Here is a 19,957-nt window from a genome sequence, read left to right as displayed (position 1 = left end):
CACCGCATAGGGTAAATTATGGCTTCGGCACCCATTGACTGTTTTCGGCAACCGAAATTTAAACGTTTATTTCACTGTATTTTCCCATCAAAACTCTTCGCTGAATGTATTAAGCCGATTCCTTACCTTTTCAGCTTCAATCTGATTACATTTTTACGACTGTGAATTCCTGTTATACCATATTTTTCTTTAAATGAAATAAACATACTACAAAATACGGCTGATTTCGAGTTGCCGATAATAGAACAGCTGGTTAACACGCAGTTCAAATGGAAAGGTTGCCGAAGAAAAAGAGACTGCCGACAATAGTCACTCTCACCTAAGAAGTTTGGAGCGTTGTAAAACCATGTTCAACCCGTTTTGATCAATTCTGTCGATTGAAATTGGTAGAACATCAAGCAGCAGATAAATGTCAACAAACAAACCTGTCATGTATGTGTGTGACGCTGAGAAATCGCTAATAGAAGTTCGGACGCTGCTTAGATTGACGAGAATACGTAAATTCCCCTAGATATTAAAAATTCCTATCCTCATCATTTTGCACACCCCTTAAGAATTTCGGCATATTTTAGAACAGTCATATGTACCTACACACCAACTCGCATCTTTTTTTCTATCACTGGTGTTGTAGTTTACTGGTGAAAAAATCCTCAAACAGATCATCGTACATATCACTTCGCTCCAATTCGGCCCTCTCGGCTGTATCCCCGTCCAGGTCCATCCGGCTCACTTCTTCGCTCGATTTCAAAGGCTCTTCCATCACTAGCCGCAGATCTAGCAGTTGGAGAGCAATTTCTGTGCAAGACAAATTGAAACCACTTAGCAAGGTCTGTAAACCAACTCTAACGTGAAACTTACTGTGCGTATGCTGAAACCGGAAGTCGCTCTGGTGCTGCACCAACCAGTTGTAGGTGGCTTGCAGGCGACACTGAATCACGTGTCGCCCCACCAGCAGTACCTCCCCCCGGTAAACCGTTTCGAACAAATCGAACAGCAGCAGTACACCGTTCTGGGTAATCTGCAGCATTGTGCTGTAGTCGATGTTCAAAGGAGAGAGCATCCAACAGCGGAGCACCTGGTGGAACAGCACCACAAAGGCGTTGGTGATTCGAATGTGACACTGACACAGAGATAGAACCGATCCTTCTGGTCGGTTGGCGAACTGCTGTATCCAGCGAACCGGCCGGGCTAGCGAATTCCGCAGGAAGTAGATCGTGTTTCGGGTGTTTGCCACCAGATGACGAATTTCCATCGGCGTGAGGATTCTGTCTTGCGGAACGGATGTTTCCAGGAGCGATGCGTAGATTTGTAGCACACAGGAATCTGAAAATTACCGGTTTCTTGGTATTCGACCTACAGACCTTATTTCCGCTACATACCTTTAGTAAACTGAATCATCTTGTAGGCATCGTTTGCAGCAAAATCCTTCGATTTACTCTGCCAGCATAGATGGTTGAGAAGGTCGATCGACTGGTCGGAGGACGATATCCGGTAGAGAGTTTCCGACAGGTGACTTAAAATTAAGGCACTATCCGGTCGGCAGTAGACGATCGATTTAAAGAGATCTATCACTTGGCGGCCGCTTTTAGGGGAATAAAAGTTTCGCTTAGAATTTTTAGAAATTGCATGTTTTACCTGAACATCGGCGGCAACTTACTCTTCTTTGAACAGCAATACATGATAGCTAAGTCCGCACAAAACCGAAGCCGCCGAAGCGATAAGTCCAAAATGGCCATACAGGTCGCTCTGGAAATCAAACTCAAAACATGTGAACCAATCATCTTCGAAAAAAGCCAAAACCTCCACTTACCGCATAGCTTATTTTACCCAAACCCTTAACAAGAACTTGTACACAATTGCCCGTTCCCTCCCACCGGCGAACCAGCCTCACAGCAAACGAAGGTAAATACCGACACAGTAACCCCAATGCAGCCAGGAACCTTCTCTGGATGATGGCCTTTTCGTGATGAAATATGGACTCCCGCTGGTAGGTGTTGACTGGTCCTTGCAATCGATTTCTTTTACTATTTTTACACAGGAAATCATAAGCCACTTTGGCACCCAAGTGCGCATCCTTCACCCGCACCATCGGCAATCGGTTGCAGTATTTCCTAATCTCGTCGGTAGCTTGATTGGCTATCAGCACTATTGTAGATATGGATTCCTCCGAAAGGGAACCTTTTAGACAAATCAGCTGCGAAAGGTACGACTGTAGGCGTCCCAAATGTTGCGACAGAACGGCATCTCCTTTGGAAAAATTGGATAACCGGTTGGTGGTGTTAAACTTGGAGATGCTTTCGGCGGACAGGTCGAATATTTTCGGATCGATCTGGAAGTCTTCCAGCGTCGATCGTTGAAACAGCTGAATTTGGCGATTATGGATTTTAAAGTCTTTTTCCGTCATCGTTTTTTCCTTAGAAGGCCCATCTTTATCTACCCTAAAAGAGTTACTCAGTCGTTTCGTCTTCAAATTCATCATTTCCATGTTTTTGAATTCGAGTTCCGATTTCTGTGCCACAATCACCTTTTCCAAGTCTTTCATCTTTTCGACCCATTCCTTTTTGATCGTCTCGGTCTCTTTCATCTTTTCCAGCCTCAGTTGATCGTTTTGGCTTTTGACATTCTTCAGCTCATAGCGTAACATGGAAACTTCTCCGTCACGGATTTGAATACGATCCGTAACTTCGTTGTAATCCTTTTTCAACAGTTCTCTCTCTTTGTTCGCTTTTTCCAGCTGACCTGTGAGAAACTTGACCTGCATATCTTTGGCGTGATCTTTCTTCTTGGCAGCATTCTTGAGTGCTTCCCTGTCCACTTGCAGCGGCGGTTGTTGGCTAGGAAACAATCTTCCACCGTTAATCTTTTCCGGAATCACCGTATTGACCACGGGCTGCGGTTGCTTCGGTTTGAATGTTATTGACGTTTTCGTTTCCCCATTCGCTTCCATCGGCTTTGATGGGGATCGTTCCTGTGACATTTTTGGACCGCTTCTTTCATTATCCCGGCGGAATTCATCGAGATTAAAATCATCGTCAAATTCGTTGTTGAAAAACTCATCAATGTGTTTCTCTATGTTATCGTAGTTCTCATCGAACTGCTCGCTAAAAATGTCATCATCTCCGTCCGTAAGCAGATCCATTACATCTGAAGGGACTGGATTGACTTTAGCCGGACCAGCAATCGCCGGTGGTGGAGGCATCAGTTCACTGGAACTCGGCCCTTCCAGCCCATTCGTAATCGTTTGGGTACTTGAGGCTACCCCCTCCCGGAGGAAACCACCGAATGTGACGTCCCCGCCTTGAGTCTGTTGCAACTGTGTTTGTTGGAACATTTCCACTTCCTCCACGGCTTGTGAGGCCAAAATAATGAATTCATCATCCTCGTCGCCCCACAGATAGTCTGACTTCGAGGAAGAGGATTTAGCGATCGTGGTCGTAGTTTTCACCGTTCTCTGGTGTTCCTGCTGTTGAATGTACTGCTGGCTGGGAATGATATCTATGTCCAGGCGAGCCTTCTTGTAAGCCGAGGACGGCTGTTTCAGCTGGAAGTTTCCGAATCTCTTCGAAGCCATGCTTTTCGCACTCTGACAACCACAATATTAACACTAAAACGCTTCTTTTTAATGTTAAAAGAAAGCGGATTACCAATAAAACACACAAAAACTACATTATTCTGAACAACAAATTGATTATTCTATATGCAAAACTGGCAAACTACAAACTGGCGGAATGTTTTGGTGTTGCTTGCACGGAGTGGCGACGGTAAACAAAAGGCCTTTTTACACTACTTTGACGACTTTGACAGTTTACTCGACATTTTCCCCCTTGCTGTCGACCCTGTGGTTGAAGTAGCCACTTTGAAATTTCTCGCGTCACTTTTCAAATAGACCTAAGAGAAGAGTAGATATGGGGGCGAAAACGAACCACTTTTCTGTAAAACGCGAACCAGCTCGTGATTGGCCAATTTAGAGTGCGTTAGATAGAGATAGAGATAGAGATTAAAGAGTTAGAAGCCACTTGTCTCCACTTAGAAATAGACCAATGTAACATATCCGCCATTTTGAGAAAATCTATGTTGAAGTTCGACAGATTATTATTTTAGCAATACATTTTGCAATACTATTTTTGATGTAGTCAGTGAATAATAACATTGAAAATTCAGTAGAAACGGTAATATCACAATTTAACTTTGAATTTGATGCTACAATATAGAAAAAAACCACATAGGATAATTTGACTAGCCAAGTTGTACATCGGACATGTTACATTGGACGATTTTTCTCAATGACATAATCAAAGAGTGTTACATTGGACGTTTTGTTCTATATGATACTAGATTCCCTTTCATAGATTTAAATAGTACCTAACTGTAGATTGGCCCCGCCTTTAGAAAATGAGCACCAATTATGGTAAGCAGTCCAAATGACCGAAGTATCAATCATGTACCCATCATTTCAAACTGATCATTGGACAATTTTTGAGCTATGATTATCTTAAATAAATGAAAGTAAAATTGGATGGATGTTTTCGTATCGCATTCAATGATAGAAGAGCAACAGTTTGTATCGCTTAACTCGATTTGTTTACATAGGACCTTTTGAAAAGTGACGCGAGATTTAATTATTTAAATCAAGCTGAACAATGCATAAGGCCCTAAGTAATATTGATCGATTCTCTTAATTAATCATTTTGTTCGACCATTTTCCACAGAGATGGCGCTGTTCCGCTGGTAGGAAGTGATAAAAATCCCCATATAGAAATTGAGAGAAGTGGGAATAATTCGCTTTCGGTGCATATTCAGGTCAAAAAAAGTGAACGACAACCTAAAGAAATTAATCAGGGACTTTGTCGTTCGGTTTTTTCCCGGAAATTATTGTTAAGCAAGCTACAATTAAATAAAAATGATTTTTCCCCATACAATTTTACCTGCTTTACTACCAGTCCCCAGAGAGCCAAAAAAAATCAAATTTGAGAGAGAAATTCTCTCTCACGAGCTCAATCTCTCAACATGCCATGTATTTTGTTGACACTCGATTTGTGATTTCCCTTTCACAGATTACAAAATAGAGTACCTGACACTACAAAACATGTCTGGTACATCTATATATGCATTTGCTTTAACATTTGAAGTCCCTCCTTTTTTACATATTCTGCGCAAAAGATACTTTATGCCCCGCCCCATACATAAAATTCGGCGGGAAATTCTGTGAGGGGTGAGCTATTTTGTGTGCAGAATGTGTAAAAAAGGAGGGACTTCGAACAATAATCTAAGGCTCTGAACCATTTGGTGGATTATTTTAACTTTTGGTTAAAATTTGACAGATGGAAAGTTATCGATTAACCCTGCTATCCGAGCATGGTTATTTCTGACAGACAAAAAGTTAAATTTTGATGACCGTGGCTCGAAAACCGGTCGATCGACAGCACGGGGATTTTCGAACATAAGAAATGGTTTGCACTGCAGTGTCCTCTGTGAACAATTATATGAAAACAGATTGTGCCTAGTTTTCGATAGATGTCACCGTAAACAACAGCTGTGACATCTGATGGAACATGAATGCAGAAGCTTGACAAAATGATCAATTGACTTTCTCTTTCATTAATAACTTTGGTACAGAACTGGTTCTTGTCATACACTGAAACAAATTCCATTGGAAAACATACTATATTGATGGTTTAAATTAAATACCCTCACCAATAGATTTTTGCAGAAAACACTTTAATATAATTTAACTATTATTTCTATCAAAATTACTATGCATTTTGAGCAAACATCGTAGTTTTTCCAGGATCACAATAAATTTGTTAACATTCATGGTCAACTATACTGAAATCATAGTAGATTTAACGGTTATAAGCGTGGTTGTAATAAAAATAAGTGTTTTCTGCAAAATAGTATTCCTAACTATGGTACTTGTTTCAGTGTATTTGTTGTATTAGAAGCTAGATAATATTGTGTGTGGCAGGATAATTTCTCAAAATGGCATTATACCACAGACAAACAGACGTAACTCTTTGAAAAAGTTTTTCTCTTTTTTTTTTCCTTTGGTTAGTTTTTTCCGTCGATCTTGTTTTCCGTGCTGAGCACCAATGCTACCGACGTGCCAGGAAGGCAGCTTCCACACCTGGACCCTACCTATCGACCCATCAACTCATGAACCGGGGACCAACGGCTTTACTTCCCATCCGAAGGAAGGCGTGATCAGAGATGAACATCCCGGCGGCGCCGACTGGGATTGAACCCAGGCCTGATGGGGTGAGAGGTAATCACGCTTACCACTACACCACCGGCGCCGTTAAAAAAAAGTTTTTCTTGAAAACATAGTATCTCAAAACATACGACCTCAGTAACGACATCTCTGGGGCTTCTCGCGGAAAACTAAGCTTGCTCGCTAACTCGCAAACAATATTGCATACAAGTTTTATAGAATATATAGAAACGTCAAAGTGATCCGATGCCAGCGCTGCGGCGAGTAGTTCGCGGAACTGATAATATTCAAATCAACTGGTTAAATGCGTGAACGAAGATACACAATGAAGTGTTACGTCTGTTTGTCTGTGATTATACCATCTGTTTTCTGTTTATGGCCGTACGACACGAAACTAACGATTTTAAATTGGCTCACTACTTGACTAGCCTATTGGTCCCAAGCAAACGATGAACGTACCCCATTCTAGTCGAAATTCTAGTTCTACACAATGTTTGTTTTGATTCGCTATGAAAGTTTGACAGATAAAATGAGGGGTTATTGATTTTTCCTATGTTTCGAGGGGTGAATCGATTAGCTTGGGACCGAAGAGAGTACCAGAGCTGAGCCAAAAAGGTGAGCACGTTATTTCGGGACCTTCTAGTCTTAGAGTTACCTCTATGGTACGACTGCGCCCATTGATTTAACACACGGTGGCTCTTTATCCAGGATTCGCTCCTCAAGCCACTGCCATAAAATACTATCTAATAGCGAATTCGTTTATTATTCAGTTCCAACCTGAATCGGGTATCAAGATTGGGTCTGCTTGTTTTCTGACAAACGTCAGTTTGCTCGTTTGTTTTTAAAACCTAGCTCAGGTTGAGGTTCACACTGACAAAAAGTTCGGTTTCGCACTGGGTTGGAACTGGTGTTAACCCCGATAATAAACGAATTCGCTATAAGTTATACACCTGTGTATAATTCTTATGGGCGGGGTTGCAGCACTGACGAACCGACGTGACAGCTAATAGGAGCAACTTTGAAAACCTTGCCCAAGACGCTATATTTAAAATACGTTAAACAATACCGCCATCTACTTCGATCGCGACATATCATGAGCAAGGATATGAAAACATATAAAATTGACATTGACTTAGTTTGCGTCTCACCTCATTTGACAGATCTGATCGATCGTTTGACATATCCAATCGCTCATTTGACAAATCGAATTGCAGACAAACGAAATGCTCCAGTGGCATGTCGGTTCGTCGATGGTTGCAGCGCGCTTAGAGCGTCACCAAATGAGAATTTAACATAAGCGCAACAATAGCTTCTTTCATCGACATGTGTGCTAAAATAGTGAAGAGAATCTGTTAATGTTACTTAAATGGCTCAAAAGGCCATATCTGCACTGATCGATTCTTTTCATCAACTTTCTCTTTAGTTAATAACTCAACTTCAAAAGCAACGCTGCTGTGCCCGAAAAAAAAATTACAGTGAAATTTTCAGTGGAAACAATGCTCTAACATTAATATTTATTGTCGACAATAAAAATGATTGTAATATTGTTGAACCCTACTGAAAACGGCAAAACTGCTACCTAGCTGTACAATGAATGTACATAATAAAATGTTGTTACAATGATTTTTATTGTATTTTTCATTTATTTTATTGTTAACATGATTCGATCACGAACAATAATGAACAATTCTATTACAATAAAAAATGTTGTTACATTAAATATTGGTGTGTTTTCATTGTGGGTTACTTCACGAACAATAAAAATAAATCTGATTGAAGCATGCAGACTATGAGAGGGTCTACACTGCCAATGTAATCAAGATAGGCGCTGCTCGTATGGCTCTTGCTTTGACAGTTCGTTTGGCTCTATTCGTTGCCAAGTCAATTGAACGCCTACGACCAGATCGGTTTGAGTTGAACTCAACTCTCCTGCCTCATCTAAATCCCGCTTAATGCAGACCTTTTCCGTACAGTCAATAATCATACAATAATAATAAAAAAATCCACCACTTGAAGATGTCAGGAATTAACTCTCAGGTGGAAGCATATTTTCATGGGCGATTCTCTCCAGTTGAATGCATTAACTTATCAACGACGCTCAACCACCAAGGAGACGTGACCTAGAGAGATCGAGTGCAGGGGAGTTGGCTTCCATTTCTCACAAGTTTCGGATCGAATCTCAATCCATAACCAGTAAAAAAAGGACTCACCCGTAACAGACATTACCACCCCGGAGCGATGTTTTATTTTTTCGATTTATTTTTAAAGTCGATAAAGTAGATCTGTCAAGCCAACACATACACTCTAAAGTACACTGTTATTTTTTTTAATCAATAAATTCGCCAACCAACAGTAAAATAACAATAATATATAATGTTATTGAAAAAAAATTATATGGGGAAATCACGAAAATTTCATTGTTAAGATACTTAACAACCCCCCTTTTTTATTGTAAATTTTCCATTTACCATGAAATTTACTGTTTTGTACAACATAAATCAAGGTAAATTTATTGTAGACGTAACAATATAAATCATTGTTAAGACAATAATTTTCGTCTTATTGTTACATTGTTTTTTATTGTATTTTTGTTGATATTTTTTTTCGGGTGTTCAACGTTCTAAGCTCAAGCTAATAACTTCTGGTATAAAACTGTGTAGCAAAAATAGAACGAAATGTGTTTGCGTGAGAAAGGTGATGAAGAGAATCGACCAAAGCAGATAGGACCTTTTGAATTGTTCATCGAGATTTTGTTGGCAATCAATGCAAAATCATCGTTAAAACAAACTAACGGCGCCGGTGGTGTAGTGGTAAGCGTGATTACCTCTCACCCCAGCAGGCCTGGGTTCAATCCCAGTCGGCGCTGCCGGGATGTTCTGAGGCATAACATCTCTGATCACGCCTTCCTTCGGATGGGAAGTAATACCCCGTTCACATTACAGTCTATATCACGTAATATAGGCTGTCTTGCATTGAGCACTCATACATAGGATTTCCAGTGAAAACTAGATGTATGAGTGCTCATTGCAAGACAGCGTATATCACGTGATATACACTGTAATGTGAACGGGGTATAAAGCCGTTGGTCCCCGGTTCATGAGTTGATTGGTCGATAGGTAGGGTCCAAGTGTGGGAGCTGCCTTCCTGGCACGTCGGTAGCATTGGTGCTCAGGACGGAAAACAAGATCGACGGAAAAAAACAAACAAAAGGAAAAAAAAAATCGTTAAAACAAAAAGCTTCCACCTTGATTGACGACAATCTTGATGCTGTCAAATCCAAACCGTAACATTTTAACTGGTATTCGGATGCTTCAACTGGATAATCCAGGCGATTCCGATGAGGATTCCAGATGTTTCCAGTGGGACCACGACCTGGACAACGGGTTCAGCCCGAACAGTTCTAATAAAAAAATACCATACCCGAACACTAACATAAATGATAAAACTATTCCACAAATGATTTGGATGATATCCTATGCAGCCAAGTTATTACACGAAACGAAAATCAGTTATTAAATGCATGTGTTTCACTTATACATATTTGCCAAAACATCAGCCTTATATACTCCATAAGACAAATCACAAAGGTCATTTAAGAATATGTACATAAAGGGTATGTGCGACCGCTTATACATTTCATTAGACACATGATCTTCATTAACTTTTTGCAAGGCGTCTGCTTATTAGTTGACTTATACATTTTATGAATAACCAGCAATAGAAATTTGCCAAAAGGTATAAGGAGATTTCTATCCGTGTAACGATAGAATGAATCCATCAATGTGGATAGGACCTATTGAAAAATGACGCGAGAACTATTGACTTAATTTGAGTTTTGAGTGTACTGTTGCAGTACGCAGCCACTTGATTTTGACAATCCCGCTGCCTTATGTGTTTGTGCAAACAAAAATACGGTTAGCCTTTCGCGGTGGACTCCAAAACAATAAAAAAATCCGTCTGGCTCGGTGATTTCGGCTTCCGTGGTGCGTGGTTTTTCAAAAAATCGGCAGAATTTCGCGGAAATTATTCCAGTAGGTCGAAATTGTATCAGTTCTGATCCCACGTCGATTGGTTGCTCCGTGTTCGATGTATCGCGAGTGTGAAAAACATCTAGAATGAAAGTTACCGTGAAAAGTAAGTACAGGGATTCTAAAAATAGCTGTCCGTTCGTTCCTTGCCGTGCAGGGTAAAAAAAAGCGTTGTTTTGGTTCCGCTTGCTTCCTCGATCCGCGCATTTTTGTGGGTGACAATCATGGGATGATGGATGAAGGGGAAGGATGGGTTAGAGTTTCTTTGACGGAAAACTGATCTCACGGTGATGGAAAAGGTCAGCCAGAACCTGAAGGGAAAAGGGGGTCAAGCATGCAATAAGCCAGAGTGAGAAGGAGCGAATGTGTCTCCTGCCTCATGTATTGATTTTTGCTCTATTTGCTGTCACCTTTGGGGAAGAGTGTTCTTGTTGGCCTGTGAGAGCTGCCAAAGTTCCGTTCGTTCACCCGTGGACCATTCGGCGAATTTAGGGCTAAAAGCAGTATTTGCTTCATGTGAAAAGTGTTAAAATGTGGGTCTGAAAGGTAGTTTTATACAGAATTGTAAGAAACTTGATTGAAAATTGGTGGAATAATGGTGGATTTGTATATTTTTTTTCATATTCAGGTTGGATGGGAGTCGCCGTGTGGAAATGGCTCGCCAACGATGACAACTGTGGTATTTGTCGGATGGCCTTCGAGGGCTGCTGCCCGGATTGCTCTCTACCAGGTGACGACTGTCCGTTAGTGTGGGGATCCTGTTCGCATTGCTTCCACATGCACTGCATCGTCAAGTGGCTCAACTCGCAGGCCAACCAGCAGTGCCCGATGTGTCGCCAGACGTGGAAATTTAACGAAAAGTAGGGGGGACGAGACAGGAGTAGAAGTGGTTCTGGGTGGATTGAAAGAAGAAGTAAAGCAGTGGTCACAGTTCTAGGAGTGTGTCGAACAGCCTTGCGAGTAATAGAAGTAAACTTCATTGTTGAACCAGAATCGAGAGAACGAGTAGTGTTGAAAGTGTCGATTAGTATTGGGTCGTGGGTGGACCAAGTTGAGCCAGATCGGTCACTGCTAGTTTCCAGTAAGTGAGTGGAAAGTGATTGTCGGGTGTTGTGTTAACCGAGAAGGTGGGGTCAGTACGGTAAAGTGTTACAGAATCTCGACTGATTTGGAGGATTATAGTGAGCTGTGGATTTCCTGGACTGTTGGAGCATTTCATTTGAAGAGATACTATTTTACATAAGAAAACTCGCAGTTTAAAAGTAAGTAAAATTTGTTAATATCATTGCGCAACCCGCAACAGTCATTATTCAATTATTGTCCAGTTGGCTAACAATATTGGCACAAGGGAAGGTCCCTGGCGAGCTCAACTCAGCACAACAAAATTAGTAATTGTAATTTATTATCTCACTCAAGCGCCACGCGTAATCATGCCAAGTGCATTTTTTCCAACCCGATGATCACCACCTTGTGTGTATGGATCGGATGACAGGTCAGTTAAAAAACACCAATGCGTCCAAACCTCGATCCGAGCTCCCTCCAATCAAAACCCGTTAAACATAAAGGCCGCCTCCGCACCCATTTCTGCCTTACCGTGCGCTTGGTAGGTATTGTTAGGGTTATTGAGCGACTTTTGTCAGTTGATCGAGGCACACTTGTTTTAATAGGTATAAAGTATTGCACCTATACAAAAGCTTCGCGAGCATCGAACATGAATCTAGAAAAAGCTTAATTTCCAAGTCCAACGATGAGCAACCCTAGCTAGTAGAGTGATTGTAACATACCGGATTTCGGGTTTCCTTTTCTGTTAAACGTTCACCCGCCGTTTCCGAATTTCTCTTTCAATTCAAAATAAATAATTTATAGCCATCCCCTGGTCAGCTCAATCGCAAGATTGGATTTGCGATTGTTGCATGCGTTCGTCTATGCATGTATGTATTATTCAAGATCAGTCTGCAGCGTGGGTGACGTCGCTCGCACGGATATTGCACCACTTAGCTGTCTTGGACTGTGGTTTATATTTATTATTTGTTTTGATTACTGCCAGAAACGAGGCTTCGCGCGAAATGGACGCTTGTACGTAGGCTTTGAATCGGGTGGATTGATACTCGCCAAACGTCGCCAAAACAGCAGTAACTTGTTGTACGATCGATGGCAGAGTTCAGATATGGAAAGTCCATTTGTTAGCAAATTGGATTCGCTTTGAAATAATTTTGTTATTGGGTCAATTTATCTTATTTATAATCTGTTTGCGGGAAAGCTTGTGTAATCGGTATTGAGTTTTTCGAGGTTTCAACTAACAGAATTTTATACGGGAACCACTGGAAATTTTCAGAAACTTATACAAACATATCCCCAACCCCATGAATACTAAATATGGATTGATTACATCCCGATTGAATAGATTGTTAAGTTTTGGCCCGAGGCGAAACTTCTTATCGTGAGCTTTCGTATCATTTTTCAATAGTTTTCTTCAGATGCATATGTATTGCATAAAACTTGCATATGTATTGCTGTGAGAACTGTCGAAAACCTATGAATTCACACGCTGCATTAGTGTTAGTGAGATTCTGCTTGGAGAGCTCAATGACGATGTTCTCATGATAATAATTACAACAACATTTCTGTTAGATGAATTTAGCAGGGTGGCCAGCAAACCGGGAAATATCCGGGAATTTGAAAAGTAACCGGGAAAAATCCGGGAATCCGGCGAGAGAACCGGGAAAAATAAAATAACCATACCATAGGAACAAATTTTTACACCAGAATTTCAGAATAAACCATTAAAACAGAAGTGATCCTTTACCAAATGAATGTCTTGCACTATTTGCTGCATAATTTTCTTCAGTTTCCAGTCTTATTGTTTTTTAGAATTTAATCACTCAGCATTATTGCAAATTGATTTTTGTCGTTTCAATTTCAGATGTAAAATGCATGGTCCTTGAAAGAAAATATTGAAGATGCTGGACTTTGAAAACGAATATTTGTAAAAACCGAAACTGAATTAAACTTTTCCGGGGTTTTAATTTTACGTTGTTCAAAATTCTCATGATATGAATTCCAGAATTAACTTGCAATTCTGCTCTGAATTATCTTGAAATTGTTCTGAAATAAACCAGAAAACACTCTGCGTAATAATTACCGTTGAATTCTTTTTGGAATTTCCTTGCAACCCTTTCTAAGAATTTAATTGGAATCCTTCTTAGAATTCCCTTGAGCCTATCCGGAGACTTTGATTCCTTTGAAAATCTTTTCAAAAATTTCTTTTAACTATATTCAAAACAGCAGAAATCTTTCGAAATGTTATTAAGAAACCCCTTGGAGTATTTTAAAGAATTTCTTCCTAATTATCAGCAAATTTTTTGCAATCAATTTTGTTGGAGTTCTGTGATGAATCTTTCACACTAGGGTTGTAATTATTGCCAGAACACTCTTAGGACTCTGTTGCTTGTTAAATTCTGATCATAATTCTCTTGGAATTCTTCTTCAAATTCATCTGTCATTTTCCTCCCCATACTTTTTTCTTCTTCTTTATTTAGGAGATTTTTAGCCATAGGCTAGTTCATCTCCGATGATCCCCATACAAATCTTATCAGAATCACGTAAGAATTTTCCATAAAGTTTTGTTTTTCACAACTCCTTTTTAAATCTTCTAAAATTACCTAACAATTTAATTTAGAACTTGCATTCTTCTCCACAGAAATCCCTCTAAATTCATCTGACAATTTCTAAGGATTTCATGTCAGAATAATTTTGGAATTCTGCTCAGAACTTCTCTTTCGAAAACTGTGTGGAAATCCTTCTCAATATTTGTTTGAAACCAACACTTTGAATTCTTTTAAATTTTACTAAAAATTCCAGGGTTTGTCCGCTAGATCCTATACATTGTTCTGTAATTTGTTACAACCCTTAAAATGCTTCCAAGTATCAGAGCGTGACAATTATGACTCCACGACTATAAGTATGTTTTTTTTCAAATGTGTGATCTTGAAAATTTTTCAAGATCTCACATTTTAATTATTTTTTCTCCAAATCTTGCATCACAAAGATTTTTATTAATCACACATTTTGACGAAAGTTCTAGTTTCAGATTCTCACAAATTTTAAAGCCCCAGAATCTTGTGAATCTTCTTGTAAAATCATATTTTTTATCCTTTCAGTAAATTCCTTTCAGCACGTTCTTAAAAATGCGTCCAATTCGAGGTTCAATTTCGTTTTGTTGTTGAATATTAACAACCAGGATTTTTTAAAGATTTTAACCGGGAAAACCGGAAAAAACCGGGAATCCGGGCACGGCTTTCGGAATTCGCGCGGTTTTCGTAACTTACATAATTAAGATATTTCGTTTGAAACGGATTTACTTATTCAATCGGTTTACTACGCGGATATATCTACGCGCATACGTCACAGCATTTTTTCTATAACTATCTTGAAACAATACACACGGAATCCAGTGTTCAAGTGGCCAACATAGGCTAGTCCTTCTGCTGTATTGTCAAAGATAGAAGCAAAATTTATTCAAATGGGTCAAGTCTTGAAAAGTAAGCTGTCACGCAGCTCCAGCTTGATACCCAATAAATAAAAAAAAAATCCAAAATAGTTATAAAAACTGAAATATCTCAAACAGCATACCTTCAAAAAAAATTTTATAAAAAAAAGCACATGAAAAATGCAATCTTTTGGAATATTTAAAACCACGGATAGTTGAAAATTGACAAAAATCATAAAACAAGAGCTTTTGGTACAATTTTAGTAGGGTATATGCAGAGGCGTCGCGTGCCTTATTTGTTTACCTGTGCACCAAACTTTGTTCGTTATAGTTTACCACCACATATTAGTTTTTGTTTTTTTCCAATGCTCCATGAATTCGAGGGACATTTTCTCAATTACCTATATTAATCACTACCTAACGTAACATTTGAAGGGCCAATCATCTTGTGTAAAAAAAACTAGTATGGTCCTTTTCGCGCTAACCAAAGTAGGAGGAATTGCAAAACTTAACTAATTCTCGTTTTCGGCTAACTCTTTCGACTGAAGTGTAATAAAGAATATCCGTCAAACACTTCCGAAAACATTTGTTGATACAAAACAGTGTCAAGATATAGAGAAAATTTGCAAACAGGGGGGGGGGGGGGGTAGCAAACTTGATTATTGAATTAATAATCAACTCTTTATTAATCATAACAACACTATCAGAATGAACCAGGGAAGCTCATAAGTTTTGACAGGCGCACCGGTGCAACCATCGGTAATTGAGAAATTTATAACTAACAAGAGAGTGAGAACGAGCTTTTGGGCTCTCTTTCTCCATTACTCTCTTTGCCTGCAATGAGATATTCCGATATCCAAGTGCACAGCGAGAAATGCACGCTTTAGGCACCCATACATCACAAACGTTCTTCTAATTTAAACTCACACATTCATACCAGTCTGCAAATATGATACACGTCCAAAGCGTACCAAACTGCTGTTTCCGTGTTGCTCCCGTTTGACGCGTGACTGCTGAAAGTTTCAATTACAACTAGTGGTGCAAACTGCCATGTACTGTGGAAAATTTGTGGTATGTTTCAAGAGTTGATAGAAGGTCTGCTTGGCTTACATCAGGCATTTGACCATTCACAAACTTGCCACCCGCCACCCGAAAAAGCTCGCTTTTAGGTGCACTATTTAACGAGTTTTGTCATGATAGTGATAACGACATGCTTAGAAATCAATGCATTAGGAATTAGGCAGACCATCCGAACTGAATTTAATCCTTGATTTTTTTTTGATTTTTCGAAGCAATCGAAGGTCGAAGATTTAATTGAGCCACACTATAAAATAGTGTATTCGTAGTCACTTGTGGTCTGGAGTGAAGAAGTACAGCTATAATGTAACCATAAAATCTATAAAAATCTAAACGCTTTTTTTTAATTATTTACACTTGTGTCGTGCACAGGTTGCACATGTGGACGCGACGCCATTGGGTATATGTCCCTAGCCTCGGTCTAATATGAAGGCTTCAATTTCATTTTATGCCGTATCTTATCTAATGGTTGACCTGCCGTCCATCTTTCACTGTGAACATGTAAACTTAGATATTCTTATTATTTGGATATTGATTAGGCACGACTGAAAATTGTTTAATCTCACCATTTTTTACAAAAAGGTAAGTCGTTTCAATTTGTGAAATTATTAGGTTTTTTTTAAGACCACAGCTCTGTAGATTTTCGTTAGTGCAATAATACGGCAAGATCATGGCGTCCAGAAATCGAAAATTAAGTAAATTTCTTTGACTATATGTTTTTATTATTACTTCTACGTGAAGTCAACGATTTACATAGTTGAAGATGCTAATTTCAAATAACAGACTGTAGTGGTAATTTTTATACGATAGATGGAGTAGATGAAAGCATAGAGTTGATAGTTCCGTTAGAGTACGGCAGTGTGAAGATTGTATATAGATATTTAAAAAAGCTAGGACAACTTTTAAGGAAGGTACAAATCGGTTTTTTCATTTCTCTTTACCAAACTCCCCCTTTGGAGAGGGATGGTGAGGGGTGTGTGTCCCCCGCCACCACTGGCACCTACCCCACCCGTGTCTCCTCGAGATCGTCAAGTCGACGATGGCAGGAGCACATATCGTGGTAGGGGTAAACAATAGTTGCAATTTCCAAACCTACGACTGGATGCCTTCCTTCAAATAACAACTGAAGTGCGGTAAAAAATCGGTAGAACTGTTTCAAACACACAGTTGGTACTTGAGCGGGTCGGTTTTCATCTCTTTTTGCCAGTGGTGGCGGGGGGGAGTTGGGGGTTGGGACACCCCTCACCATCCCTCTCCAAAGGGGGAGTTTGGTAAAGAGAGATGAAAAAACCGATTTGTACCTTCCTTAAAAGTTGTCCTAGCTTGCTATTCTAATATCTATATACAATCTTCACACTGCCGTACTCTAACGGAACTATCAACTCTATGCTTTCATCTACTCCATCTATCGTATAAAAATTACAACTACAGTCTGTTATTTGAAATTAGCATCTTCAACTAAGTAAATTTCGCTAAACTTTTTCTTTGAAAAGGACAATAAATCTCGCGTAACATTTGAAAAGGGCCTATCCTCGTTGATCGATTCTCTTCACCGACTTTCTCTATAGTTTACCACGGCAACGATTTTTCGCTAAGCTCGCAGCACAGTTCGACAGAAGTTGGCAAGTTGATTAATTTTGGTTTCCTCTCTAGATATTCTACTTATTTACTACTGAGCGGTGTAGCAAATTAGTTAATTTAACGGACGTATCAATCATTTCAAGGTTTCGTGATCGTACGGAACAAATTCGAAAGCGTTTGACAAGCTCTACCGAATTGCGAACCACTTCTGCGTAAGCTCCGTAGACGTAGGCGCGTTGAATCCGACAACCGCCAAAGGTTTAACATGCACCAAAACCGCTTAAGGAACGACCTCGAATCAGTAAAACCGTTTAGAGCTAAACATCTAAATTCCATAAGATACGAAAGTCGTGCAAATTGCGAACTCCGCCCGAGATAACCGTAGAGAAACAACAGCTTATTATCACTTAAAGAGTGCCACCAAAATAAATGTGATAGCCTATGCATGTTGATTAATTTCTACTCTATATACAATTTTTATGTGATCCCCCTACCCATGTCTCCTAAAGATCGTTAAGTTGACAATGACAGGAGCACATACAGCGGTAGAGGTAACAACAACTGCAATTTCCAAACCTATCGACTAGATGCTTACGTCACATGGCGACTTGAGTGTGGAACAATCGATAGAACTGTTTCCGCACATCGAAGGTACGTGAACAAATCGGCGATCATCTCTTTTGCCAGTGTTGGCGGGGAGATACCACTCACCATCCCTCCCCAACAGGCGAGTTTGGTTAAGGAGATGATCAACCCGGTTCATGCCTTCTCGATATACAATTTTCACACTGCCGTACTCTAATGGAACTATCAACTCTATACTTTCATCTCCTCATCTATCGTATAAAATGACCACATATTTGTCGTTAAGCATCTCCAACTATGTTAATCATTAACTTCACGCATGAAGTTGCTATTCATGTAGAACAAATTGAACAAGGCCGTCAAAAACCTGATTTTATTGAGGTATTTTGACTAGAAGTGAAATATGTCAAATTAGTACGGAACGCTACCTTAATGAGAGAAAAAAAAACACCAAACATACAAAGTAATTCAGATTCCTACAGACGCAACTATCTAATTTAACCGGTATTGAACATGGAGCCGAAAATGTGTGTTAAGATGCAAATAAGTACTGCAACCCACAGCCAATCTGCTTAAGAGGCATTTTACCCATGTTATAACTAGTCCGGAGATTTATTACCCGATCAACGGATAATCTGATAATCCAAGCTGCAACAACGCTGCACAGCCGCTCCGGAAGTCTACTGCTCGTGGGTGGTACCTGCCGAGTGCCGCCCAAGAAAAAAAAGAGAGAACATTGTTGCCTTTTGCGACCAGTCCGCCGGCATGCAGTGGTGGTCACTTTATACACCAGGAGCACGTGACGACAACGGCCCACAAAGGAGTAATAAACCAATCAACCAACGGTTTCCCATTTACTCCCTTTGAGTTTTCAACGATCCGCATCGCATCATGCACATGCAGACTCCACGAGATACGGATCTGTTCACTGCGACGCCGCCGCTGCCGCTTAGATCTCCTTCCCGCTCAGAGGAAAAAAGCGTGTACGCGTGCAAATGACGGTAATTTAAACCTCTTAAAACACTAATCCAATGCAGATCGGTAATAAATTGTCCGGGTCCAAGAGTCGGGAAACTCAATCTGTACAATTCGGTTGGTGGTAATGAGCCTAGCGAGAGAGAGAGAGAGAGAAATAAAAGTACACGCACCCCTCACGCGGTTTGGGTTCTTCGGTCGGTTTATCACCAGCTGGGAAAGTTTCCTAATAGTCCGGAGGCCTGTCTGATCGGTCGGTCGGAGGTATTCTATGTTCCGGGAAACTTTCGCTTTCCGTTAGCCGCCCGACGACGTCTTAAAAGCGGCCCGCCTATGCCTGATGGCCTTCTGTGCGGCTGTCATAATTGAATTATTTTTTAATCAATCCGCAATCGATTGGTGATTTCTTACTTTCAGCATTTAGTGCGGCAGGGAAACCTATGTGATGCTAATACGCAATACCGGGTCGGGCACTGTTGATCGGTGCGTTGGCCGGTCGGCTGGTCGATGATTCAATGTCTGTCAGGTGCTGTGCGGAATCTTACCTCATAATGCCAAGACTTCCACAGGAGGCTTGACCGAGCTTATGCGGAAATAGCAGCGATTATTTTTAGGATCAGTATTGCGCCGTTCCCGATGCAGAGAAATTGACGCAATAAGTTGACATCATCGTGTTTTTCTTTCCAGAACGGGATTAGTGCGTCTTTTGTATATAATAATATTAGCAAGTTATTTTTGGTTCGATACGAAACATCCTCACCACGTTGTTTTTTAATCTGGGTCTCATTTACAAAGCCATTTTTGGTTAGATTTAGTAGCGGACGATGAATGTAATTTTATTACTTAGCTTTCTAGTACTCATGCAAGGTATCGGTCCTGGAAGCCAATACACCAATAGACCTTATATGGGTAATTTCAAGTTTCGGTCGACTTTTGGAAAATCTGAGATTATTTTAGAAATTGTGGAATTGGGATAGATCTCAAAAGGGGAGAGCAACGGCGCCGGTGGTGTAG

At 40.1% G+C, this 19,957-nt stretch overlaps 2 protein-coding genes across 2 annotated transcripts; one reads left to right on the top strand and one right to left on the bottom strand.

The window, feature by feature from the left end:
• Window positions 1–606: 606 nt before the first annotated feature.
• Window positions 607–3,716, bottom strand: mus304 (mutagen-sensitive 304). The gene is made up of 5 exons (XM_065227677.1): window positions 1,811–3,716; window positions 1,658–1,746; window positions 1,380–1,582; window positions 859–1,323; window positions 607–795 (listed from the first exon to the last, which is right to left on the bottom strand). The coding sequence occupies exons 1-5, from the start codon at window positions 3,569–3,571 to the stop codon at window positions 617–619; spliced, it is 2,697 nt and encodes an 898-aa protein (XP_065083749.1). The 5' UTR covers window positions 3,572–3,716; the 3' UTR covers window positions 607–616.
• Window positions 3,717–10,160: 6,444 nt separating this feature from the next.
• lmgA (lemming A) lies at window positions 10,161–11,492 on the top strand. Its single transcript, XM_065227642.1, has 2 exons — window positions 10,161–10,342; window positions 10,865–11,492. The coding sequence occupies exons 1-2, from the start codon at window positions 10,324–10,326 to the stop codon at window positions 11,098–11,100; spliced, it is 255 nt and encodes an 84-aa protein (XP_065083714.1). The 5' UTR covers window positions 10,161–10,323; the 3' UTR covers window positions 11,101–11,492.
• The last annotated feature ends 8,465 nt before the right edge of the window (window positions 11,493–19,957 follow it).

The sequence above is a fragment of the Ochlerotatus camptorhynchus genome, unplaced genomic scaffold, assembly GCF_037179485.1.
Source record: "Ochlerotatus camptorhynchus isolate MF236.1 unplaced genomic scaffold, CSIRO-AGI_Acam_v1.1 ptg000274l, whole genome shotgun sequence".
NCBI lineage: Eukaryota > Metazoa > Arthropoda > Insecta > Diptera > Culicidae > Ochlerotatus > Ochlerotatus camptorhynchus.
The sequence above is the reverse complement of the archived record's forward strand: the minus strand, read 5'-3'. Positions and strand labels throughout refer to the sequence as shown.